This window comes from Pleurodeles waltl, chromosome 12 (assembly GCF_031143425.1).
Source record: "Pleurodeles waltl isolate 20211129_DDA chromosome 12, aPleWal1.hap1.20221129, whole genome shotgun sequence".
Lineage (NCBI taxonomy): Eukaryota > Metazoa > Chordata > Amphibia > Caudata > Salamandridae > Pleurodeles > Pleurodeles waltl.
Window position 1 is genome coordinate 351703119 of NC_090451.1, and position 27671 is coordinate 351730789.

At 45.8% G+C, this 27671-nt stretch overlaps 1 protein-coding gene across 3 annotated transcripts in view; it reads left to right on the forward strand.

The window, feature by feature from the left end:
* CEP89 (centrosomal protein 89) overlaps window positions 1-27671 on the forward strand; it is a 1116496-nt gene that overhangs the window by 260940 nt on the left and 827885 nt on the right. For all 3 annotated transcript variants that reach the window (XM_069216542.1, XM_069216544.1, XM_069216543.1), the window contains exon 8: window positions 5456-5674. In XM_069216542.1, coding sequence (XP_069072643.1) covers window positions 5456-5674 — 219 coding nt within the window. The remainder of the gene's footprint in view (window positions 1-5455; window positions 5675-27671) is intronic.

Sequence of the window (27671 nt, forward strand, 5' to 3'; positions counted from 1 at the left end):
ACGCTGGATGCGGTCCAATGGGACATAAATAGTTACATGACCTCTCTTCAGGCGGACGTGGATTCCATGGGGACCCGTACGTTAGATCTCGAAATGCAGGCCCACGAGATGAAACAACAAGTAAGTCCTATGGAGAAAGAGGTCACACAGCTCAAGTCGCAACTCCAGCTTTCAATACTCAAATGTGAGGACTTGTTAAACCGCTCCCGCAGAGACAACATTAGAGTGAGGGGGCTGGAGGAGGGCAGTGAGGGAGCAGATCTGGAGGCGTTTGTGGTGGGTCTCTTCTAAACCCTCTTGGGTGACTAACACCCAGTAGTACAGGTTGAAAGAGTGCATAGGGTGGGGAGTCGCTCCGCCAATGAGAGTAAGAGACATCCTGGTAAAATTGAGCTCATTCAAGGTCAAGGAGCACATCCTTCAAAGGGCGAGGCGACAGGACTTTGTGCCTTTTCAAGGGGCTCAGGGCACCCTTTTCCAGTACATTGCTCCAGCGGCAGAAGTTTCATCCGGTCACAGATGAGCTGAAATAAAAAAATGTTAGGTACAGATGGACATTCCCCTTTGTCATAGCTTTTGAACTCAACAACAAATCCTACCACTTCATGGAGTATGGAGCGGCGGCAGTCGCACTGGGCTGTAGGAGAAGAGTGCAGACACCGGACACGCCGCGCTGGGGGAGTTGCAGCGTCGAGAGGACCCTTCTGCGTCCACTGCTGTGGATCAATGGAGGCAGCCGGGGAGGAAGACTCCCAAGATGTAGACTTGTGCACCTAGCCCGCATTAGATGCAGGTTCGCCTAAGGGCTGAGGAGAGGATTTCGGATGGAGGCCGCATGTGAGCTCTCAAAGGACCCCCGGGGGGGGGGGGCAGTAACCCCCTTCAGGGGGAGCCCAGAGACTTGAGACTGGCTGTAGGGGTGCTAGCAGTCTGAGTGCTTCTGGTATGTTCCCTACCATCCCTCCAGTAAGTGATAAAGGAGGTCCTCACGCCGGACACTGTTAGAGATTTTGAAAGTGGTCTGACGGGAGGTGGATGTGGATGAATACCCATTCCCAACCATGAGGACAGCAACTTATAGTTTCTATGTTGTTACCTGTTCTGTTGTTACTTTTTATGTTTGATTATTGTTAATTGTCCCTACTACACGTGCATGAGCAGCCTGGAGGGGCAGGAGACTGACGGGGAGCGTTGGGGACCCCGAGTGACAACTTAGGTCAGATGTACCCACAGGCAAGGCACTCTTGGTCACACTGACCAGATGCTACATTTTCTAACATGGAATGTTAAGGGGCTCAATTCCCCCAATAATCAGTCACAGCTGCGGAAGTTCTTTGACAACCACCAATATGATATTGTGGCATTGCAGGAAACGCATCTCAAGAAGGGCGAAGGTCATAGACTACAGCACAAACACTACCCGCTGATATATACTGCCTCCACGACAACAAAGAATTGTGGGGTGGCCCTGCTGTTCCATAGGTCCATACACTTCCAACCCTCAGGGTCGAAACAGGATAAGGAGGGTAGATTCTTATTGGTCAAATGCACCTTGGGGGGCGGATTTGTACGGTGACCACACTATGCGTCCAATAATGGCCAAACGCAGTTTCTGTTGAGCTTCCTCGACGTGTTGGGGGTTTTTGCGGAGGGTGAGATAACTGTCCTCAGGGGCACATGCATCTCATTAGCGTCTTCACTTTACTGGTTGAAAGCCGAAGAAAGACCAGGTCTGGAGAGTGCATTGAAGGAGGCCGAATTGCAATCTATTTACACAAACAGTGCAGAAGTTGCATTGTTAAGGCTCCAGAGATCTTATGTCAGTGGGAACAAAATAGGCACTCTCCTGGCCAGGCAATTACGCACCAAGCGAACTAAGGGCTATATATCGCAAGTGCAGGATGAGTCAGGGGAGCATTATTCGGATGAGGAGAAAGTGCAAGCTTTTAGGAACTTCTGTACCAGACTATATAAATCAGATAATCCGAGTGCCCACGCCCAGGAGGGCTATTTGCGCCACGCTCAGCTCCTGCAGGTTTCTCGCAACACTAACACATTTGTGGCAGCCCCATTCACCACAGACGAAGTGCGGGAAGCCATTGACTCCCTTCCACTACACAAAGCGCCAGGTCCCAATGTATTCACTGCGCAGATCTGCAAATCTTTTGGGGCAGAGCTAATACATCACCTGGCTGATCTGTTCAATTTCATAAGAACTGAGCACACACACTCCCCAGCTATGGGGGAAGCCCTGATCACACTTATTCCTAAGGACGGGAAGGACCCTCAGCTCTGTGTCTCCTATAGGCCCATCGCCCTGCTTAATCTTGATGCAAAACTTTATACCAAAATATTAGCTCGGAGACTTGAGGGGGTGTTGCCGGATCTGATTCATCCCGACCAATCGGGCTTCATCAAAGGCCGGTAAACACATGATAACCTGAGAAGGGTCGTCCACCTCATGGAAAAGGTGACGAAGAAGCAGATCCCGGCTATGGTGTTGGCACTGGACGCTGAAAAGGCTTTCGACCGGGTGGAATGGTCCTTTTTGGTAGCGACCATGCAGCGATTTGGGTTAGGGGAACAGTTCATAGCAATGGTAATGAGCAACTACCTGGGTCCCCGGTCACGAATATGCATCAACGAGGTGACTTCTGGCTTCTTTGACCTCTCCAGGGGAACCAGACAGGGTTGTCCCCTTTCCCTGTTGCTTTTTGCACTTAGTGTGGGACCTCTGGCAGCCCAGATACGGGCCGATCGAAGTTTTCAAGTCATCTAATTTGGCCCTGATCAACATAAGATCTCACTGTTTGCCGGCGAGATCTTGCTTTTTGTTACTCAACCACGTACGACCCTTCTGGCCCGCCAGGAGGAGTTGGGCCTCTTCGAGCAGGTAGCAGGCTTCAAAGTGAATAGAGGGAAATCATATATCCTTAACCTAACAGTTCCTCCCGCTGAGATGGGAGTGTTAGCTGCCACTTCCCCATTTGTATGGGCCAAGAAAGAAATGTTGTACCTGGGAGTCAAGCTCACCCCCAGGGTTGCCAACCTATTTAAGGCAAATGTTCCGCCCCTAATAAGGATGCTACGAGCGGACTTTAAGAGATGGTCAACACTCTGGCACTCATGGTTAGGTCGTATCAACACCTTTAAGATGACGGTTCTCCCATGTTTTTTTATATCTGTCCCAAAGCCTGCCCATTGACATTCCTAAGGATTTTTACGCCGAGCTCTGTAAGATATTCACCTGGCTCATTTGGCAAGACTCAAGAGCTCGGCTCTCCAATAAATTGCTTACATGCCCCAGAGACAAGAGTGGTTTGGCCCTCCCGGATCCTCTCACATATTACAGAGTGGCACAGCTCCGTGTTATTGGTGAGTGGTCACTCAGAGAATCCGACAAGATGTGGATACACATGACATGGCAGTGACGGGACAGACACCATGGGATATGCTGTGGAAACCCAAAGAGACCACCCGTAAAACGCTTATCTCAGCACCCCCACCGCTACTACCCTTAAGGTATGGGATACGGTGACAAGAGCCTACAGGCTCACAAACTTTCCCTCACTCATACCCCAATCAACTATAACGTGGCCTTTCCCCCGGGAGCTACCCCAGGTCCTTTTGACAAGTAGAGGGAGGGAGGTTGCTTGATGATCGCTGATCTCTTCCATGGGGAACATGTACGTACATTAGAAAATTGCTGTAGAGACTTTCATCTACCCATTTCTAAGCGCTTTCATTATAATCAACTACTCCACTGGGGCGCTCAGCCCAGTATGCGAGCAGCAGCCAACAGGGATCTTCTTCACATTGAGAGGTTTGTTCAGCAGGGAGGGGTAGCGCGGTGTAGTATTTCTACACTATATAGGTTGTTGACGTCGGCGCAGCGCGCTTATACCCCCTGGCATCTGTCCTTCTGGGAGCAGGTTCTGGTGTCCCCGGTGGAGGAGGGTCTGTGGCACCACCTGTTTCAGGACATAGTCAAATATAACCTGTAACAGCTCAATGGGAACTAGGGAAGCACAATATAAAATTCTCTAAAATTGGTACCCCTACCCGGAGAAACTTAAAAAACTCTCCCAGGTGTCTGACAGGTGTTGCCAGGGATGTGGGAGGTTGGGAGATTTTAGGCACATCTGGTGGAACTGTCCCGTTATTCGCCCATACTAGAATGAAATTCTGTCATATCTAAAAGAGATTTTGGGTTACTCCATCCCGGCCTCACCGGAACATATTTAACTGGGCTCCGGAACTGCAACACCAAACACAGGGCGATCGTTCTATTATGTGGTTGGCACTAGGTGCAGCGAAGACGGTACTAGTGTCATATTGGGAAAAAACAGAACCTCCCCCAATAGCATTGTGGTATACTAGACTGTGGCGTGGGCTCGCTATGGAGCGATTATCTGATAAATTGGACAACTCCAGGAGAAGCTTTGATTACATTTGGGACCCTCTGGTGAGGTTCCTCTCCAGGGGCATACTGCTTACAGCCTGTAGCCTGCGTCTTAGGGCTCGGCACCTTTTTTCTACATGTAAGAATCAGTCCACGGGAGGGACATAGGGGACGGATTGGGTGAGTGGTGACTCGGGTGTGGGTGATCCCCTTGCTTTTCTGTTCTATCCTCACACTTTATACAGCGAGCTGTAGGAGATGGGACACATAGTTTGGTTGTTTGTATTGTGTTTTTTCTTCTTTCTTCTTTTTCTGTACGTGATATCACATATTTATGTGCTTCGGCACCAATCCCGGGTGGAAATGTTTGAGTTCTACGCTGAATGTAGCTCTACCCTCTGTTGAACATTGATATGATTACAATTGGGGCGATGGGGGGGGGGTGACACGCCTGGTATATTGCTCGAGCCTATTTGTGATTCGAATTGCTTGTATCATTGTTTTTATTAAACGCAAAATGTCAATAAAAACAGTTTAACAAAAATAAATGGGGTAGGTCCCAGTAAAATGCCAAAATTGTGTTGAAAAATGTGGTTTTCGGATTCAATTCTGCCTGTCTGGTAGTGTGAAAATATAAAATTTAAAGGGCTATTGATTCTTCAAGGTATTAATAAGGAGAATGCCATTTCTAACCGTTATGAGCAACATTTTATGATTGCAAGACACAATAAAATCAAGGCGAGGTTCTTTCTGATCCAAATTTCCTCACAAAACAAATTAGCAACAATTTGCTAGCAGTGCTGTTTTCTTCCTTCACTCAATCTACCTATAGCACAATCAATTTGGTTACAACAATGAGGCCTTAGCTAAAATCTCGAGAACTGTCCACAGCTCCTGCAGCCCCGTGACTATAAGCTTGTAATCACTGAAGATTAACGTCTGTTGGTAATGATTTATTGTTTGCGTTGAGATAAGTTTAGGTTCATTAATGCTCCTCATTTGTCTGCCTCTGTCCATGTCATCCTTGAGTGAAATTTGTTTCCTATCGTTTAGACCATACAGATACAGCACACCACGCATCAACTGATGGAAAGAAAGAAAGATTTGATGACCTCAAAAATCTAAACCAGTTGCTATCTGCTGAAAACCAGAACATTACAATTGAACTTAAAGATTTGAAAAAGCAGGTCAAAGGATTGCAACAGAAACTAAAAGAGCTGGGACATGAACATAAAAGGCTTAAAGAAGATGGAGGAGAAACACAGAGGGAAGGTAATCAGTTTCTACAAAACTATTCAGTTAATGATGCCATTTAATTTCTAAATCTTTTAAAATTGCAGAGAAACCAGAGTAACAAAGTTCCTATTTTTTAGTATTTTCCACATTGATTTATTGCCATCACTTTCTTTGTTTTATTTCTATGCATATTTAACTTCGCCTTTTATTTAACACCATGTCTTTTCTGCAATTAAAAAAGAAAGAAGACTAAAAGAGAAGAAAGATGGAAGCTAGGAAAGGTGAAGTCGAAAATGACAAATATGTAGGGAAGGAAAGTTAATGGATTGTTTCACATAAAGCTGCTTTAATCTCCATATGCTTCAGTCATCATTACTTCAGACTTCAGTAATGAAAAAAGGACATTTACTGCAATGATTTCTCAATCTACTGTGTTTATCTCTGAGCAAAATAGGTTTTAGTGGTCTATGCCAAACAGACATATATGGTGCAAAATCTGTAGTCTACAAGGGAACATAGTACAGATGGTTAGTTACATTAATAATAGTTACCATGACTAGGAGCCTTAGTCTGAATGTCACTGTTATGCTGCACCGTAGTCCGTCACCCAATAACTCTTGCCCTCTAGTTTTGACAACCTCATTCTTGATGTGGAACATTGTTTGAAGTACATGAAAATAAACAGTGATCTCCTAGGGATCCCTCAAATGCTACATGCAATTTATGTACAGAAATTCAATCCAAATGGAAGGACACTAATGCAGCAACCAGATAGTTATTCCTAATTTCAGGTTCTTAAAATAGTCACTGAGTACACATTAGGACACAAATAGGGGTGAATAATAATTGTTTTAATCATATTGCCCTTTAATGAACACTTTATTTGCAGTTCAGTGAAACAGCATTTCCAAAAAACAGAGGCTGCTCAAGACAAGGTGCACACAAATGTGGGAAAGTGACTATATTCAAGCAAGTTCACAGAGGCAAAAATAGCCAGTTTGAAAACAATTGTTAGACACAGCAAGCAATCCTAGTTGTCCATGAGATCTACTGTGAATAAAGTTTAGGTTTTCTATCTAAATGTTGACGTTTCAATCTCTTAGAAAATACGTCCATGTGTCTGAGCAGGACAAAGTAAATTGTGCTGCCCCAGTTATGAAAAAACATTGTGAATGTGTAGGTTATTGAAACAATATATACGTGTTGAATAAAAAGGGAGGAAATGAAGCGAAGTTCTCCTATTTTCAAGAAGTGATTTGAAAATATTTACCTTCCCTCCGTCAGACCTATGTGCGTGATGTTTTATTCTCTGTGGATATTATGGACAATTGGGATCAATAGATATATCTAACAATTAATTTAAACCTTGGTATTGTTTTGTGCACTTGTTTCTATATATTAATTTTACTATGTTTGTGTGTACTGCCCGCACCCTCTTTCTTTGCAATTGAAAATATATTATTCATTGAAGAATAACATGATTAAAAAATCATTATTTGCCGTTATAGGTGTCCTGATGTAGACTGTTTTATAGCACTTGTAATTATTTATAACTTTGATTGTTACATCAGCATGTGTACATTTAGATCAGATCGCCATATATATTGGATGTTATTGAGCAATTCCACCGATTTCCAATTAGTGAAAAAATCAGTGCCATTGACAATTTTGTTTATTAGGTGGCTCAATATGCAGAGGGTGTGGGCTGGGCAATGGTGTGTTGCGCCTTATCTTCTTCTCCCGACAGCTGTCCTCTCACCTGTACATTTGGATTGATAGAATAGCTGCACACCAAAGAACCACAGCATTTCTTTTATTTCCATTATGGCTTGTGGAAATAGAAGGGCTGCCAATACAACAAATGATAAACTATAACTGCATTGGTTGTCCTATGTCCTTTGTGGAAATGAAAAAGCTTTCTAAAAAAATCCAGCATTGCTGGTGAGTGATGGTGTCTGCAGCCAGGGACTAGGGCAGTGTGAAAGGTCATAAAAAGTCCTCATATCCTTGAATAATTGCCAGTGGTGTCCACCGGCACCAATTGGGTACTGTTTCCGGTGCGGCATAAGTATTAGCTGATTGAGTGTTACACTGTAGAGAATACAGCATTAATATCTAATAGTGCATTATATGTTGATGTAATTGCTCACTTAAGAACCTCTTATTAAATGAGGTAATAATAATGAAAACCTTTTTATAACACATTTAAAATCTCAGTTTAGCAACTGTGACAGATTTAATAACTCTTACCCAGTTTAATGGGTCTCAATTTACTAATCTCAGAAGGCTGCCTTAGCCTGGTCACGTCTCCAACATAAGATCTACACCTGTAATCCGAGGACCCTTGGGGGTCCGTGGTGCCTTCTTGGAGGGTCTGAGACTTTTACATAATTAAATAATATTAAAATGACTAAACTACAGTAATTAAAGAGTATATAAAAATAAATAAGCAATATTGAAAATTTTAAAACCTTTTCTACATTTGATTGTGAAATATTTCAGTAATTCAGCATTTGTTTGTTGTACACTTGTTTTTGTATTTTTATGTTTTGTTTTGAGCTCCACATCACAAAAAGAGCTTATGCTGGGGATTCCCGGCTTCTAATAATGACTCAGTGCAGGCCCCGGATACAGGAATTATTCAGTGGGGGCCCACACATGTCAAAATGTTAGGAACCCCTGGATTACACCATATCTAATCAGTGAACACCCCACTTGCAGAACAATCTTGATGGCCTTAGTGTCTGGTAAAAATATGGGGTTAATTTGCATTGTGCAAGACATAAAGCAGTCTGATTTTCTTTTTTAGAAGAAGAAACATGTTCTTAAGTGACGTGTCATTCTTGGTGGGAGATAGCAGTTAATTTGTGTGGCTTTCTGTCCCAGTAATCACATCTTTCATACTAATGACTGCATAGTTGATTTCTCGACCAGTGCCCCAGTCTCTAAATTTACCTTATATTTTGATGTTTAAATTACTATACTACTTCTATTCTTCCTCTATGGGTTGCATCACAAAAAATTCGTGTTCAAGGCATGCATGACTGTAGATACACATGTTTGGCATAATCCTACTATCTAGATTTGGGCTCAGTGATGTGCAAGTTGTTTTTCTTCTACGAACATCTTTTGAGTCAAAAGGTGGTGACTTCTCCTGCTGGTAATGCGTGTCAACTCCATTGTTTGTTTGTTTTCTTCTGCCGCCTGGTTCGTACTTGTGCTCCTATGCTCTGCATCTTTGTTTCTTACTTTAGGCCTGTACTGTTTTAGAACAAGGTTAGTACTCAATTGTTCAATCGATCACCGTTGGTCTTGTCGGGGCAACTCGGCTCAACTTCGAACCTCTTGGGCCTTCGTGTTTCGGAGTGACACTTCCACTTCAATAATATCCACAACATGTCTGTTTGGTGATGGAATAAACGCCCTTTCGGTTGTGCTTTTGCTGCCAGGCCAAGTTTCCAGACACCGACCAACATCAGATGTGTAACTTGTGCCTTTCGCTGGACCATCGGGAAGGCACTTGCGAAACTTACAAATCCTTCTGATCCAAGAAGACGTTGAGAGATTGATGAGCGTGATGACTCGTGATGTCCTGACGCAGTGCTGACAACACACTGGACATTTTCGGATAAGAGGAACTTCAGGAGGAGGGTTACGCTCCGGGGTTGGCAGCGGATGAGGACACCTTCTCCCAAAAGGACAGCTCGGAATCTGAGCTCAAATTGCATGACCTCACACCAGGGCTAACTGTAAGTACAGAACCCCCTCCATTCTGGCCCCAGCAAGCTATCTCCAGGGGCTGTATTACTGCCCAGGACTAACCAAAGTTGTACATTGGGCTGCCACTGGCTTCGGGCCATGGTCGGCACCAAACAGCTATGTCTGAAACGCCCAGCCCCGTCTTGGGGCTGAAAACACAGCAGTAGACACCTGTTCCTGAGCTGACTACCACACTGTCTGACTCAAGCCGAACATCAGAGCTAAAAGTGCTGGCACCGAAACACTGGTCCAACTCGGCACCAAAGCCCACAGTGTCATAGCCGGGTCATTCTGCATCGAATCCCTCAGTGCCAAAAGCTACTTAGAATCTGAAATCATACTCCTTTTCGAGGCAAACACCTAGATCCGCACCTATGGAGCCAGTACTTGAACAGCTTCAATAGGAGATAGACTCTAGACAAAGGGACCATGTCATCTACCCAGACACTGGCTGAATATTAACAAGACCTCCATCCACTGCTGCACAGCCTACCAAAAGACAGCTAACTTTTGGACGTTCCTCTTCCAATAAAACATGGGAAAAAGACTGACATGGCCACTAGACCTGTGCACCCCACTCCACCATCAACACCTTCTGCACCTCCTTCACCGCATGCGCTAGAACAATATACCCCAGAACTGGCCATACATGTTTTTGGGGGGTGGGGGGAGTTGAGGAAGATACCAGTATTCCATTCTATCTCAAGAGGATTAGTGGGACACATACAGTATTGAACCACCCATAGACACAGACCATGACCTACATCCAGCTATGCCCTCTCCCCCAGATGACAACACCACATACCATGATGTCATAGGTAGAACAGCTGCATACAACAAGATCGAGCTCCACATCGACTCCACAGAGGATGATTTCTTTAATTTGAAACCCTCTCCTGTAGCCAATGATCAGCACAATTTCTACTGATGCCTAAGGGTATGCAAGGGCATACACCAGATATCCTCAAAGACCCTGTCAAAGCATCTGATAATTCTGAAGGTAGATAAAAAATACAAAGCATCTCTTTCTGACCCTCACATATACTAAAGACCAACTGCCTCCCAACTCACTGGTGGTTGCTACAGTGAGAAAAAGAGCAAACTTGCAAACATCTGGTCAGGCGCCACCACCAGACAAGGGCAGTAGAAAGATAGACACAGCAGGGAAGATGGTGGCTGCCCAGTTTGCCAACCGATGGAGAATTGCAAACTCCTGTAATCTCCTTTCCCGTTACAATGGAGACACTGGGATGAGATGGAGGGACTCCTTCAACATCTCCCAGATGAATACAAGAGAAAGTACGAGATCGCTACTGAGGACAGGTTAATTGCCAACAACTCAATCCGCTATTTCTTTGATTCAGCCAACACAGCAGCAAGAAACATTACTTCCAGCATGCTCAGTGTTTCAGGCTTTAAGCCAGAAGTACAGCAGCACATACTGGCACTCCCCCTTGATGGAGAAAATATGTTAGGCCCTCAGGTGGACACCCTTCTTGAAAAAATAAAAAAGGACAATGAAATGGCTAAAGTTACAGGGGGGTTACAAACATCATCCTAAAGAGGCTGCTTACCCCGTTTACCCTACTGTGGCGCAGCTACAGCCACATCCACAGATATGGCCACGTCTTAACAACATCCTCAAACACAAACCACCTCAGTCAGAGGTTGCTATAGAGGCTCCGACGGGCAATAATTCTAAAGGCAGGGATAAATCGAGCTTCACAAAGCCCTCTGCCACCACAACAAAACTTTGACTCCCCCAGGGCACCCCCTCCCCTCCCCCCTCGACCGCACAACACCTGTTGTGGACGATTACAGTGGTTTCTCCCAGCTTGGCGGAACATCACCTCCGACCAGCGGGTGTTGGATAATATCTGACATATTTATTGTCTGGAGCTCACTTCAACACCTCTAAACATTCCACCTTGCAAACACAGACTCTCGCTAGAGCATTAACAGTTCCTGAAAGAGGAAGTTAAGGCACTTTTAAAGAAAGGGCCATAGAACCAGTGCCAACACACCAGCAATGCGCAGGAATCTATTCTCTCTGCTACTCATCAGCAGTGTTTACAACACCCTCAAGCCACCATAAATCTGCTTCATCAACTAAGCTTCACCATCATTGCATTTAGATCCCATCTCCATCCTCTCCAAATATAATCTTACCTAGGAGCCACCCTCGGTTCACAACAAGGTATAGCTTACCCCAATGCCACCAGGATTCAATCCTTCCAGGCGCTTATTCCCCTGTTTCCACCTCTTCAGCAGATAACAGTGAGGACAGTCATGAGTATCCTCAGTATCATGGTTTTATGCACAGCCATAGTACCTTATGGAAGACTCAACATGCGTCTGTTGCAAAAGTACTTAGTGCGCCAGTGGTCTTAGGTGGAGGGTCAAATGGAGAATCCACTGTTGGTCAGCCGTAATGCTTGTCACTCTCTGCAGTGGTGTAACACCAACAATCTCCTAAAGGGACGGCCTTTCCTGGACCCAAAATCGCTGCAAACTGTAACAATGAATGGGGAGCAAATTGACAAGATCTCACTGTCCAGGGACACCGGACGGTCAGCCAGAATCATCTCCATATCAATCACCTGGAGTTGCTAGCTATTCATCTAGCTCTAAAAGCCTCCTCCCTTACCTGATCGGCAAGGTAGTCCTGATCAAAACTGACAACATGACTGCTGTGTACTAGCTCCAAAGGCAGGGGGTACCAAATCCCCTCAGCTATCTTACCTAGCTCAGACCATTTGGAGATAGGCTCTCAGATACAACATTCACCTGTTAGCGGAGTGGACAGCAACTTTTCAGATCTCCATAGCAGGAGGTGTCAACAAGTCCACAAATGAGAACTCCACCCGCAAGTTCTCCTCCTATACCTCTGGCGTTGGAGTGACCCAGAAATAGACCTTTCCGCCATGGCAGAAAACACAAAATGGCCAAAATTTGCCTCCAGGTTCCCACAGTCCAAGGCCAACACACTATGGATGAGTTGGTCAGGAATATGTGCTTACACGTTTCCACCTCTACCAGTACTTCCGTTTGTGGTTCGCAAACATTTTTTAGCGGCAGAGGCTACTTATATACAAAACAGACAACACACTTCCCTATTCAGGCTTTCTGTCATTAAAGCCTTCCAAAAGGGGCTTAAGAGTTATTCCTCCTAAAGTGCCACCTGCCTTTACTTGGAATATTAATATTGTACTAACATGATTAATGGGCCCTCCATTTGAGCCCCTTCACTCCTGCCCGCTCCAGTTTTTATTCTGGAAAGTATCATTTCTTGTTGCTATCACTTCACTCAGGTGTGTCAGTGAGCTTCAAGCATTAACCTTAGAAGAACCCTTCTTCCAGCTACATAGAGATAGGGTGGTACTATACACCAATCCCAAATTTCTTCCGAGGGTGGTGTCTCAATTCCACCTTAATCTATTGAATTGCTGGTATATTTCCCCATCCTGAATCAGTTGTGGAAAGAGCGCTGGATACCCTAAATGTAAATCATTAAGAAAAACACAATAACTCTTTTCAAAACAGCACAAAGGAAAAAGGCCATTTCTAACTCCGGCATCGCACATTGGATTGTCAAATGTATTCAAACATTTTATGGTAAAGCTAAGAAAACCTTACGTCTCTCTCCTAGAGCTCACTCCACTCGTACAAAAGGAGCTTCAGTGGCCTTTCTAGCAAATATACCTTCAACTGAAGGCAGCTACATGGTCTACACCACGTGCATTTACCAAACATTAATGTGTAGATGTGCTGTCCTGTCAACAAGCTAATGTTGTCCAAGTGGTCCTACATACACTATTTCAAACAACTGTAACTCCCACAGGTTAACCACCGCTTTGGAGGACTGCTTGTCAGTCTATGCTAAGCGTGTGTAGCTACATCCACACGTGCCTTGAATGGAAAATGTTATTTTCCCAGTAAGCATCCGTTCATAGTGTTGTAGATTCACATGTGTCCATCCTCCCTGGACACCTGTGTGTGTTAGTTACTTTTTAAACTTATCACACATTCATTTCGCATGGGCATCCTATTATACTAATCCCTGCTTCCACTCCATCCTTACCTGCCTTGCAAGAAAAGAATCTAACAACGCAGTTGATGACCATGCACATTACCAGCAAGAGGATGTCACTCTACCTCATGACTCGAAAGACTTTCTTCAAAGAAAAACGACCTGCACACTTCTGAGCCCAACAATAAATGCAAGATTATGCTAAGCATATGAATTTACAGCACTGCATGACACGAAAAAATGCTTACTAGGTAAGTAGAATTTTCTTTTTTAGCCACAAGTAAAGTCATTACTCTTTTAGTTGCTTACCTTCCACAGTTCTCTTTTTACCCATTTGATTCAAGTTTGCATTCTGGTAGTTGTTACTGATGAAACTCGAAGAGTTCACTGGTTCCTGGACTACATTTCAGGCCTTTGATTATCTTTTTTTCAGCCTTTTTTTTTTATTCACAATCTTCATGCTTGTACTTCTCTCACAAGCAAATAGAGCTTTGACTGTCTTTCATTTTAAAAAGCTCTTTGAAAAATATGTGTCTTCTGTGCTGGTAGATTAAAATGTTAGTGCCATATTAATCTTTCGCTCTTTGGTAGTAAGTGTAATTGGTAGTAAAGGGATAACTAATGTATTAGATTTCAAAGCAGTCCCTGAAGTACTCACATCTGCTCTCTTCACAAGGGGAGTGCACAATTGTTGGGATCTGGTTCTACAATTTTTACATTTCTAGGGGGGGGGAAAAAACTTACATTTCTCTACTTTTCCTGGAATTTGTGAACATTTATGAAAAAATTCTGGGGTAAAAGAATACCCAAAACAAACTTGCATGCTTTTTTTTTTTTTAGAAGAGCGTTCTAGCTGCTGATTGCTCACCTTTTGAATAATCCCTAGACATCAGACTGGATCTGGAAACTTTTCAGCAGTACCTCTTTATAGGAAGCCGCCTCTGTATGTACTATATCGAAATGAGATATAGGGCCTCATTACGACCCTGGCGGCTGGCGGTAACACCGCCAACAGGCTGGCAGTGTTCCGCCAGCTATTATGACCGTGGCACTATAGCCACTGCCATACTGCTGGCCCCTCCACATACAGCCAGGCTTCTGGCTGGCGGTCATAATCCCCAGGGGAGCGGTGCAAGCACTGCAGCCCTGGGGATTGAGTCCCTGACCGCCAGCCTGTCCACGGTGGTAAACACCGCCATGGAAAGGCTGGCGGTAAGGAGGACTCGGGGGGCCCCTGCACTGCCCATACACTTGACATAGGCAGTGCAGGGGCTCCCAGGCACAGCCCCATCGCACATTTCACTGCCCAAATTTCAGGCAGTGAAATATGCAACGGGTGCTACTGCACCCGCTGCACATCAACATTGCTGCCGGCTCTATTACCAGCCAGCAGCAATGTTGAAGTGACTTTTCCACTGGGCCAGCGGACGGAAACACTGTTATTGTCAGCTGGCCCAGCTGAAAAGTCTTAATAGGGAGCCAGAGATACCGCCAGCACTGGCGGTATACTAGTGCCCGCAGCTTCGGCTGTCTTTGGCCAAGCCCGCCGAAGTTCTAATGAGGGCCATAGTGTGCACAGAGTCCAGCAGTTCCCCAGATGCTTAACAGAAGGTAAAATAGATAATACTAATGCTCTCTTTTGTGGTAACGTGGTGGAGCAGTTAGGCTTATCAGAGGGTAGTGCAAAGCATTTGTTGTACACACACAGACAATAGAAGAAGCACACACTCAATGACTTAACTCCAGACCAATGGTATTTATATAGCAAAAATATATTTCTAGAACCACAAGATTTCAAGTTGCAGGTAAGTATTTCAATAGATTCATATTTCACATATGTATGAACAGTACTTTGAAATCGATAAGTCATACCGTTTTTCAATTATTGGCAATACTCTTTTTAAAAAATGGACACTGCAATTTTCAGAAACAGTTTCTGGGGGGAAAGAAATGTTAGTTCGATTTGCAGGTAAGTACAACATTTACAGTTTGTCTCCGAGTTGTAGTTAACCCCAAACACCTACCATCAGTCACACTGGGCCGGCTGGGTACAGAGGTCACAAATGAGCAATTTTAACTTGGGCTTCTATGGAGACAGGGGGTACTCGGAATTAGGTTGGCCTGCACATAAGTACCTGTGACTCGGAGGGCAGACAAGGGGCGGATTGAAGGAGCACTGGAGGGGCGACAAGTAGGCACCAAACACACACCCTCAGCAGCACAGGGACGGCCGGGTGCAAACAGGACGTTAGGCTTCCAATGTTTGTCTATGAGGGGACCCCAGAGGTCACTCAGAGTCTGCAGGCGAGGTCCAGTGGGATGTGTCGGGCACACCACTGGTTGGACAGGGGGAGGGGCATCTGCTGAACGTTGCTGCACCGGAGGTCAGGTTCTCCAATGCCTGGGAGCTGCGGGTGCAGTGTCTTTAGGTGTTGGAAATCTTCATCCGCAGCTTCGCGGTCAGGTGGGTCCTCTGGAGTCCCTCTGCAGGCATCGTCATGGAGGGGTGGAGAGGTCACCCAGGGTGGGCACCTGCTCACAATCGCCTGGTTACCTTCTCTAGCTGGGTGGACCACCTGGACACGGGCCGTGGGCATCTGGTGCAGAGTGGTCAGGATTCGCACATCTGGAGTGAGATGGGAGTCCTTAGTTGTTGGGTTTTCTTGGACAGAGCTGCTGTCCTCAGGAGTTATTGATCCTTTTGGGTGCAGGGCAGTCCTCTGGAGCTAAGCAGAGGTCGCTGGGCCTGCTGGACGTGTCGCTGTTCTATTGCAATTTCTTTGAAGCAAGAGACAGGGCGGTAGGGCTGGGGCCAAAGCAGTTGTCGTCTTCCTTCTTCTCTGCTGGGGGTTTCAGCTTAGCAGTCCTTCTCCTTTTGTAGGTTGCCAAGAATCTGGTGAGTTGTGTTCAGGGAAGCCCTTAAATACAAGATTTAGGGGCGTTACAGGGGTCAGAGGACAGTAGCCAATGGCTACTGTCCCTGAGGGTGGCTATACCCTTTCTGTGCCCACTCACTTTGGGGAGGGGGTACATTCCTAACTCTATTGGTACCTGTCCTCCAAACCAAGATAGAGGATTCTGCAGGGGGGGTGAGGGATTGGGGGGGTCACTTCAGCTCTGGACACTGTTTCCCACCGAATTTGCTACCATAAGTGGGGCTTTGTCAAGGGGGCAGGCATCTCCACTTGCCGGAGTGCCCTGGGCACTGTAACATGAGGCCTGAGCCTTTGAGGCTCACCGTCAGGTGTTACAGTTCCTGCAGGGGGAGGTAAGAAGCACCTCCACCCAGAGCAGGCTTTGTTTCTGGCCTCAGAGAGCACAATGGCCCTCGCCCCATGGGGTCAGAAACTCGCCTGCTAGTGGCAGGCTGGCACAGACCAGTCAGTCCTTCACTAGAGGATTGGGTAAAATACAGAGGACCTCTCTAGGATGCCCTCTGTGTGCATTTGTTTTAATAAATCCCACACTGCCATCAGTGGGGGTTTATTGTGCTGAGGCGTTTGATACCAAACTTCCCAGTACTCAGTGAAGCCATTATGGAACTGTGGAGTTCATAATGACAAACTCCCAGAACATATACTTAATATGGCCACACTGTACTTACAATATCTAAGAATGGACTTAGACACTGTAGGGGCATATTGCTCATGCAGCTATGCCTTCACCTGTGGTATAGTGCATCCTGCCTTAGGACTGTAAGGCCTGCTAGAGGGGTGACTTACCTACGCCACAGGCAGTGTTTTGTGGGCATGAAACCCTGAGGGGGATGACTTGTCGACTTTGCCATTTTCTTCCAACCAACACACACAATCTGCAATGGCAGTCTGAATGTGCTAGTTGACGGGTTCCTTAGGGTGGCACAACACATTCTGCAGCCCTTTAGGACCTTCCCTGGCTACAGGGCCTTTGGTACCACTGGCACCTTTTACCAGGGACTTATCTGTGCGCCAGAGGTGTGCCAATTGAGGAAACAATGGTAAATCTTTAGGGAAATAACATTGGTGCTGGGGCTGGTTAGCAGGATCCCTGCACACTCTGTCAAATCAGCATCAATATCAGGCAGAAAGTGTGTGTGTGTGTGTGTGTGGGGGGGGGGACTGCAACAATTGCAAGTTTCCTACACTCTGCATGACGGAAGGTGGAGCCTTGGTGCTCTGTACTGATGTTGTTCTACTCTGAAAGTGACGTGCAGGCCTCTATAGGTGCCACTCCTGCACACTGACATCGGCTTTTTCCTCCACTCCTCCAGATCCTGAGCTCCCGCTTGTCTCTGTGAGACACCTTGTTGTGTTTCTCCAACATTCTGATACTGTGTGCAAGGGATGTCACCCTCATCAGATGTGCCTGTGTTGTCTGGAGTCGAGCCACGACTCCAAGACCTGCCAAGCCAGCGTATCGATGAACCCGGAAGCATAAGAAAACTCAACAGGGGAACCCCACCAAGTGATGTTCTGTCTCGAAGGTTCACTCCCAGTACTGCTCCCGGAGTCCACGAAGCCGGACCAGAGGCTGGACTTCACCTAGCTTCAAGACATCCATTAGGCACAAGCAGCCCAAGAAGTCGTAGCAGAGTTCTGCTCCTTCACTCCATTCTCACTCCCCTGAGTAAGCACGTGGATTGTGAAAGTAGTCTCTTTTATGCTCCCAAAGTGTTATCCGGTTCCTAAGAATCAAGTAGGACTTTGCATTAGATGAGCATGAACCTCAGAATATAGTGGCTCTGTCCATATATACCATAAGTACGTGCTGACACTTATCCTAGCTAGCTCACATGTCCCATCTGAACTCCTAACCTTACCAGAGTACCAGATGGTATCGGCAACCTCGAACATGACCATTCTAAAGTCATGGAAACAGATCTACCCTTTCCTTGTCACTTTGCAGCCCTTTTCTCTCCTCCAGCCAGAGTAGAAACTGCATCCTATGCCATGGTCATGGGCAGGTCGGCTAAAGTCCCTGATTCTCCACCTCCCCATCCTGGAGGTAAAAAACTAATGTTCTGACCCAAGGTCCTGCTGCTGGGCCAGACTTCTCTCCTGAGCCCTTCCTGCCCTTTACTGAGGCTTGACTGACACACTTTTGGGAACTTGGGCCAAGACCTGCTCTGGCCTTCTAGTTAGTAGACCAAATGCCAGACGCCACCCTCCTGTGCCATGCGATCTGGCTTTCTTGTCCCAGCACCCTTCTCTAGGAAGTCTTGTGATTCAGGCTTCCACTAGCCATTTAATACCAAACATGTTTCCTACCACTTTCCCTAATAGGGAAGCGAAGCAAGTTGAAACATTTGATAAGCAACTTTTTCTGGTGAATACATATGTCTGTGGATTCCTCACCTTTTGAATAGCCACAGTGGGCCAGTATTCCACTGAAACTTTTCTTTTAAAGCTCTCCCATGTTGACGACAATGTCACAATGTCCATGGCTCCACACGCGACTTCGCATGACTTCATCGGAACCATACAAAGCTCTGTGTGGCATACTGACAACAGTTCCCTTCTTTCTGCGCCTTTGATGCCTCACAGTTTTTTTCTAGGCTCTCCATAGTGTAGTGCTCTTGCTACATTTTTTCAAGGAATTGCAGCGTTGTTGCAGAAATATTGTCTTCTCCAAGGAAGCCTGGTTCCAAAACCTGCAACGAATATGAGGGTCAGATGTCACTGAGCCCCATGAAGAATATCTTTGTGTCTGAGCTCTGACCACAACGTTCATTATGCCAACGGTTGAAACCCAAGGCTTTGAAGGCGAGAGAGAGGCGAAGCTCTTCATGACCAAGGTGAGAAAAGTCAGACGTCTTCTCCTCATTTGGAATCGCGGTCTCTGCATTCCTCAAAGTCATCGAAGAGGACACACAAGAAAAAGTGGCATCATGGTTCTCTGCTTTGCTGTTCGAGGGAGGATTCTCTGAGGTATCTCCGCGTTCAAAGTCAACTGAAGAAAGAGGTGAGGGGGCTCCGGCCCCGGGTCCTGGAGTCCTTCTGATGTTGCCCATGATTTCAATGCAGCTTCTGACTTCACCTAGAAATCCAGAGCCTGAGGAGGTTTCAGTTCCGACTCCTGTTCCACCTTCCCCTCCTTGACAGGAGCAGAAGTATCCATCTTTCCCGACTCCAGGGCCTGACCCTTTAAATTTCTTAAATGCTATGTACACCATTTTTGTCTTTGATGACTCCACCTCTTGCGCCTGCGGGTCCCATAGGTCTGCTTTCCTATTCTTTGGGTGGTTTTCTGCTGTAATACCAGCAGGCGTTATTCCTGCCATTTATGATGGTAACCCAGATATCCTGACCTCCTTCTGTGCCGAGGAAGGTGACTCTGTTGCCACTCGAAGTTCAACAGGCGTAAGCAGCGCTGGTTGCATCCTCTCCGACGTCGGCTGTATCTACATCACATGAATCGACTCCAGTGCTGTTAGCCATTTCTAAACAGGCGCCTAAGTCTTTGGCGTCACTGCCGACTTCACTGATACTGTTGCTGACTTCACCGATGCCTGTACTGGCTTCTCCAACACTGTTGTTGAAGTAAAAAAACATAGGTCTTGTAGGGAGGCACAGAAACTTCTGGAAGAGGAGCAGTATTTGTTAGGAGACCCTGAACTGCAGAAGGGGGAAATTGTTTCACTGGATCCAAAGTTTGAAGGGCTAGTTGATTAGACACCTCCCCAGAGTGGGGTCTGTCTACAAAAGGCATTCTTCATCCTGAAGTGACTTTGTATCATTCAGTGGTTAGGATGGCTGTGGATAGGTTGGAATTGCCACTTCGGTCAACTGAACTCCAGTCTAATTTTTGACTGAAGTACTGCTTTCTTCTGTCTCTTCAACATAGGTTTTATTACCTTTTAATGAGGTGTTGACTGAGTCTATTCTGGAGATATGGCAGAAACCTGTGTCTTCCTCTGCAGTATCTAGGCCCATTGCAAGTAGAGATATAAGCCTGCTCCGGAGAATCCTTTGTTTTTATCCACTAGTCCTTCACCTGAGAGTTTGATTGTACAGGCTTCCTGTTCTTCAAAGTTAACTAAAGGGTCTTTTCCGACAACTACTGCTGCCAGAGAATCGAAGAAAATGGAACAGTCTGCAAAGAAAGTGTTTTCCTCTGATAGTATGGCTTTAAAGTCAACCAATGCAACCTGTTTGTTGGGATGATACATTCATGCTCAGATGGAGTCAGCCAAAACAGCTGTCCTGAAGTTGTCTGAAGATGTTCAAGGGCACTTTGCTGAGCTTCTGAGTGACAGTTAGGCTGCTGTTTGACACGTTATTCAGTCAGGCCTTGATACAGCTGATTTGTTGGCAAGATTAGTGGGGACCTCGGTCTCTACAAAAAGGCATGCATGGCTAAGGTGTTCTGGATTCTCAATGGACGTGCAGTCTACCCTGGTGGGTTTGCCATTTGATGGTTCACTACTATTTGGTACCAAAGCGCATTCTGCCTTGGAAAGAGTCAAGGACAGTAAGGCGACAGTGAGATCTTTAGGCCTTCAGAGGTAGCCTAGAGATTAAAGGCAGTTTCAAAGATACTAGTGGTTTGGCCAGAACTTCTCTTTTTGTGGAAGGCAGCAATATCAGAGACAGCAGCCTTCCAGTCCCCTCTACAGGAGTTGTAGAGGTTGTGGCAAAGGTAGACGAGGAGGAGCCACCCTTGAGGCAGCCTCCTCCTCAACTTCCCCTTCCTCCCTGGCCACCGTCACAGGAAACCAGCCCTAGTTTTGCCATCTTGGAGCATGTTTTTCACCCGTGGGAGGATGGGTGTCCCATTTTCTACCACAGTGGATGTCCATAACATAGGATCAGTGGGTTTTCAATATAGTAAAAAAAATGCGTACGCTCTACTCTTCCAAGAATTTCCCCCACCCTTTAGTCCTCAAAAAGAACATCTTTTACTCCTTCAACAGAAGGTCCAATACCTACTTCAAAAGGGTACGGTAGAGTTGGTTCTAGTGCAGGAATGGGGCAAGGGATGCTATTCCTGGTACCTCCCAATCACAAAAAGGATGTTCGTTTACGTCCAAACCTAGTCCTCAGGATTTTGAAGTGGTTCCTCAAGCAGGAAGCGTTCAAGATGCTGACCCTAGCAGAGGTGCTTCTTGTGCTGGAAAAGGAAGACCTGGATGATCTTGATCGATTTGCAGGATGTGTACTTTCATGTTTCCATTCTGCAATCGCAGAGGAAGTATGTCTGCTTTGATAGGGCCTCGGCATCGCCAGTTTACAGTTCTTTCATTTCGTCTTCCTTCCGCCCCTTGAGTCTTCAGGAAGGTGATGGCAGTAGTCACAGCCCATCTCAGAAGGTGGGGGAGTACTAGTATTCTCTTATCTGGATGATTGGCTGATCAAAGCCAAGTCTTCAGAGTTGGTGCTGCATCACTTGCAGTGAACAACTCAGTTGTTGTTCAACCTGGGCCTTTCCATCGCCATTACCATTCGATGGTGGGGTGTTTTTGGCAATCTGTTTCAAGTAAAGCCGTTTTGCCCTCATCTGAGGGGGGGGATCTGGAGGTCAAATGGCTTTGAGCTCAGGGTGAAAGATTGTTTCATATCAATCTATTGGAGTTGTGGGCGATCCATCTGGGCCTCAAGGCCTTCCTCCCTTCCATTTGTGGTCAGTCAGTGGAGGTTGTAACAGACAATATTACTGCAATGTGGTACATAAACAGGGAGGGGTAGGGTCATATCTTCTCTGCAAAGAAGTTCTACGACTCTGGTCCCGGGCTCAGGACTATCAGAATTGTATCATGGCAAATCACTTGGCCGGAGTTCTGACAGTCTCAGTAGGCATTTTTCAACTGATCACAATCGTGGTGTCCCCATCCGGAAGTGCTGCTTCACATTTTCTGGTTATGGGGACCCCTCAGAAATACCTTTTGCCACTCACAGGTACAAACACGGCAGCCTCCGGTTTATAATGCAAGGAACATTGAGGGGGGAGTTTCGATTGATCTGGGGCTCCCAGCTGTTTTATGCATTTCCCCCATAGACTTATTTCCTCGATTTCTGAGGAAGATTTGCCAAGACAGGGCCCAAGTCATATAAATCGCCCTCGATTGGCCATGAAGGGTGTGGTAGATAGACCTTCCTCACCTCTCGCTGTGTCCTCAGTCTCCCTCATAGTGCAGACCTCCTCTCACAGTCCCAGGGGCAGGTTTTACACCCCCAGCTCCACAGCCTGCACCTTCATGCCTGGAGATTGAACGGGGCAATCTGATTTCTTTCTCCCCCCCACCCACCCCCTGCAATGTGGTGGATGTTATTTTATTGGCTGTAAGACACTCCACCAAATTTGTTTATTCTGGCAGATGGGCTAGGTTTGTAAAGAGGTGTGAAGAAAATTCTGATGACTCCATTTGTCTGACATTTTATGCTTTTTCTAGCGCAGCAAATTTGTGCAGTTGTAACAGTTCAGGGATGTTTGTCTGCCCTTTCAGCTTTCCTTTCTTTACCTGATCAACCTTCTCTGTTTAAATCCCCTATAGTGTTAAGGTTTATTAAAGGGCTTAATAACAAACATCCTCCCACTCTTTTTGTCATACCTCAGTGGGATCCTAATTTGGTACTAACTTACCTTATGGGCTCTCTGTTTGAACCCTTCCATAGTTGTCCTTTAAGATTACTTAGCTTCAGAACGATTTTTCTGGTCGCCAAAATGTCTGCTAGACATCTTAGTGAATTACAGGCATTAAGTGTGAAACCTCTCTTCATAACTTTCTCAGAAGATAAGTTGGTATTGAGAACCTGGGCTGCTTTCCTGCCAAATGTGGTTATGCCTTTACTCTTGGGCCAGTCTGTCATCCTTCCTACTTTCTATCCTCCTCCACATCCATCTAAGGAGGAGGAAAGACTTTGTTTGGATTCTTAAAGGGCTATTAACTTTTATATAGACAGGACGTGATCTCTGGCTGGACGATCAGCTGTATGTTGGCTATGTGGGCAAGATGAAAGGTAAAGCTGTGCATAAAAGAACATTGTCTAGTTGTATCCTTCTGTGCATATAAGATCTGCTATGCCATGACTAAGAAAGAACCACCAGAAGGCATTAGAGCTCGTTCTACTAGAGCTAAGTCTTCTACTTTTGTTTTAGCTGGAAGTGTTCTGTGGTTGGCATCTGTAAAGCGACAACTTGGGCCTCCCTCCACAACTTTGCAAAGCACTATTGCTTAGACTCGTAATTTAGGAGGGATGGTCACTTTGCTTGTGCTGTTTTACCGGATTTTCTTGGCATAGGCAGACAGGCACCTACCTCAGAGTGTGGTATTGCTTGGGTACTCTATTCAAAAGATGAGGAATCCGCAGGTAGATATATTCATCAGAAGAACAAGTTACTTTCCTTCAGTAACGCTTTTTCTGGGGAATACAGTATCTATCCTGGCCAATTTCAGCCCTGGGGACCCAGGGAAATGACCACAGACACACATTAACTTGAACCTTCAACCTTCAGTGTACGAGTCTGAGAACTTAATCACTAGGCTAAAAGTGAATCCTTAGCATGTGGTGTCCAGACCTAGTTATGACATTGAACCCAAAGATTTTGATTGGAAAAAGACTGCCATGTTACATGACTAGGAATGTTTAACAGTCAAAACACTGAAAAATAAACAGACACACTGGCATGGGATACATTTGAACCTTCAGCCTACTGAGTTACAGTCCAAGTGCTTTACCATTATGCCAGAAGTGACCATGGTCTGCTGTCCATCAAAACATAACTATATCACCCTTACCAAACATCTTGCTAGTGTGACTCTTTGAAGTCATTGTATGGAGAGGCCATTGTAATAACCGCCTGTGTTTCTCTCTTCCATCTCATTATGAGAAGGAACAGAGAGAAAGTGACAAGATCTTCGGGTGGAGCCTCCAAGCCCTCGCTGCCCTAGAAGGCTCCCATGCCCTGTGGGACCCAGCATTGCTCCCACAAGCAGGTAGCTGCTTGAAATAGCAGCTTCCTGCTTGCAGAAGTAATGTTTTCATCTGTTTCCCTACATGCATATTTGCACCCCCTTATTGACATAGTTTAAAGCCCTGGGGAGGTTGCTTCAAAATTTCAGTGCTCCTGGGAACTGGCCCACCCAGGGGCTACATTTAAAGAAGTGCGGGAGCCCGTGCTTGTTTTTTAAAACTTTCAGCAAATCTGCCATGTCTCCAGCAGAAAATTAAAAAATAAAAATGCTTTTTTGATCTGGGGAGGGGGTTCCTCTGGGAACCCAGCACCAGAGCTAAGGGATCAGAATGTCCCTACCCTGGCCCCTTTTCTTATTTTGAATATTTTTCTAGTCCCAAGATGGCTGTCAACAGTACCTTGTTGAAGTGTTGGCAACCAAACAGATGTCAGCTCGAGATTGGGAGGGTCTGCGGAGCCTTCGCAGCCCTATATTTACACGTTTGTTTTTTGCTTTAATTTCTCAAAAACTACTGAACGGATTTACACCAAATAACACAAAAGAAGCTTTCTGGACCAAGGGCTACCTTTCTGCCAAGTTTGGTGTAATTCCATCCAGTGGTTCGGGAGCTATTTCTCTTCAAAGTACCTATGGAAAAATGCATGTGTAAAAAGCGTTTTGGAACCACCCCCTTTTTCTATGCCCCGGCTTGACAGATCACGCTGAAACTTTCCAGACAGATGCTGAAGTGAGCGTTTAATTTGTTTGGAAAATTTTGTGAAGCTTCATCAAACAGTGCAACGTTATTAGCAAAACAAAAAACACTTTTTCTATAGAAAGTAGGTCTAACTATAACCCTAGTGGTGACCGTTACTAGGTAATTTATATACACATATATATCATCAATTTAAAATTTACTACAAGCTATTCCATTTGTGATGTTCGATTTGGCCGTTTGCCGAAGGTACGAAAAAATGTGTGGAAACTGATGTCAATATGATGACGAGGGCTTCAGATAGCTCTGATGATGTCAACGTGGGAGAGCTGTAAAGAAAAGTTTCCATGGAATGCTGATGCATTGGGGATATTCAAAAGGTGAGGATCCACAGGTAGATTCTGTATCCACCAGAAAAGTGTCACCGAATGTAAGTAGCTTGTTCTTTTGTCCTCTAGTTTGGCCCTGTGTTATCACTGCCTGTTTGTTATACCATTATAGTCACCACCTTTGGTATTCAGTGGTACTAGTCATTCCTGGTGTGCTGGAAGTTCTTTGCTCTGTACTGTCTCAAGTAAGTCAAGATGGTTGTAATGCGGCATAGTTCACAATTTGTTGTGGCTTGAACACCACCTTTTTTCATTGGGTGTGCAGTTGGCACTAGTATTGCTATCCACTGCCATGCGTAGCTGTGCTGGACTGGACTCTGTGGCGATGTCCAGTCCTCCTTGATGGACATGCACTTTGATGGAACTAGCCTGTTCGGGGACTACGCTGACTCTGCCCGTGAATGTTTCAAAGAGAATAGGGCCACAGCTCACTCTCTGGGCCTTTCCACCCTGCCTAGCCAACCGCACTCGTTCCAACGCTCCTTTTATATATTTGGTAGAAGCATCCTTTACCGCATTTGAGGGACAGGGGCAGAGGTGTCCACCGCCCTGTTGTATAGCTATTTTAGACATATTTTATACACGTTATTTTAGATAACTAGGCCTGCTGCTGTGCACTTTAACCCATATACATTTTATTCAGCATTGCTTTATTTTTCTAGCAATAGCCACATTTGCGGTGCTGTTTTATTTTCTCTATTTCATTGTCCTTTCGCCTGGGAAACCATTGCGTTCTTTAGTAGGCACTCTGTGCTTTCTCCAAGGCTACAGTCAGATAGGGTTGCTGACAAACGTGGTATGCTGTGCCTCCAACATTCACAGAAAAACACACACTCGTACGTGGGGACCATTTCTTAGAATGTCAGCTGTTTTATTATAAAAACACCCCTTTGTCCTAAACACATTAGAGGGAGATTCCAGCCAGATGACCACGACTGTAGGCTGATTGCTTCGCTGCAGCTGCTTGCTTAGATGGCCGAACCCCTGATCCATATGGGGACGGTGTCTCTCTAGACCACAGGCTTCTTTCTCCAGGTATGAGGGATGATGTTCTCCCAGGGGGAAACCTGAAGGGAAGATTAGGCTTATAATGCTGTGCTCAAACATAGCGTAGGCAGGAGGACTATCAATCACTTCTATTTGACTGTATGGTAGGACTGTTTGTGTGTCACTCTTTTAATCACATGCTTGCTTGTATTGTTTTTTTATCATCCTAGTTATTGCAATACAAGCTATTTTATCTAAGTTGCAGTTACTTCAATACATTCTTATTGAACTGTATTCTGCCTCTGTTGTCTTTGCCTACATGAGGTTTCTGTAACTGAGAGAAAGGGAAGAGATCTAATCGCCCATGATTCCCCTGAGTAGTCTTTCTTGTCATGCGCCCGGTTGCCACAATCATCTCAGCCAGAGATGAGGTGCTCCTAGTTAGCCGGAGAACCCGGATTAGGCTGACAGGTGTCATATGGTGTGGACTCAGTACCCACAATCCATGTGGTTTTGCCGCCCAAATCCAGTAGCCTCATTAGCATAATGAGAACCTACGCGACAGCCCCACATCTGAGTCAGTCTCACTTGCCAGACCTCTTTGGTGTACCCTTACACGGTCACAAACAACAAGTGGAAGGCAGAATCTGCTGATTCTCTTCCAGTTGGCAAGCGATGACATCAGGCAAGTGGGTCCTACAAATTGTTTGCAAAGGCTGCGTCTTACTGGTTCCCCCCACTCCTCCTCCCCCTCCCATTGTCCACCAAACGTCTGACGGAGGACAACCTCTCCATTTTGCGTCAGGAAATACAAGCTCTTTTGGCCAAAGGAGCGGTTTCAAGGGTGCCAGAAGTAGGGTGTGGTTGTTACTTTTGCACTTTCTAGCGCCCAAAAAGGATGGAAGGAGGACTTCAGCTTATTCTCGATCTGCACCCTCTCAAAACCCTCTGGAAGGAGAAATTCAAGATGCTCACCCTGGCAGAGATCTTGTCTACCTTTGACCCTGGAGACTGGATGGCAGCATTAGGCTTGCAGGATGCTTATTTTCACATACCTGACCTACAAGCCCTTCAGTGCTAGCTATGATTGATGGTGGGAGAGGAGCATTATTAGTTTGCAGTGCTGCCCACTGGTGTCAGTAGTACCCCTTGAGGTTCATAAAAGTGATGGGTGTGGTGACAGCATACCTTGGGAGGTCAGGGGTGCCAGTCTTTCCCTACCTCGATGACTGGGCGTTGAACGCGGGCTTGCCCTAGGCAGTCTTCAACCACCTCCAGACTAA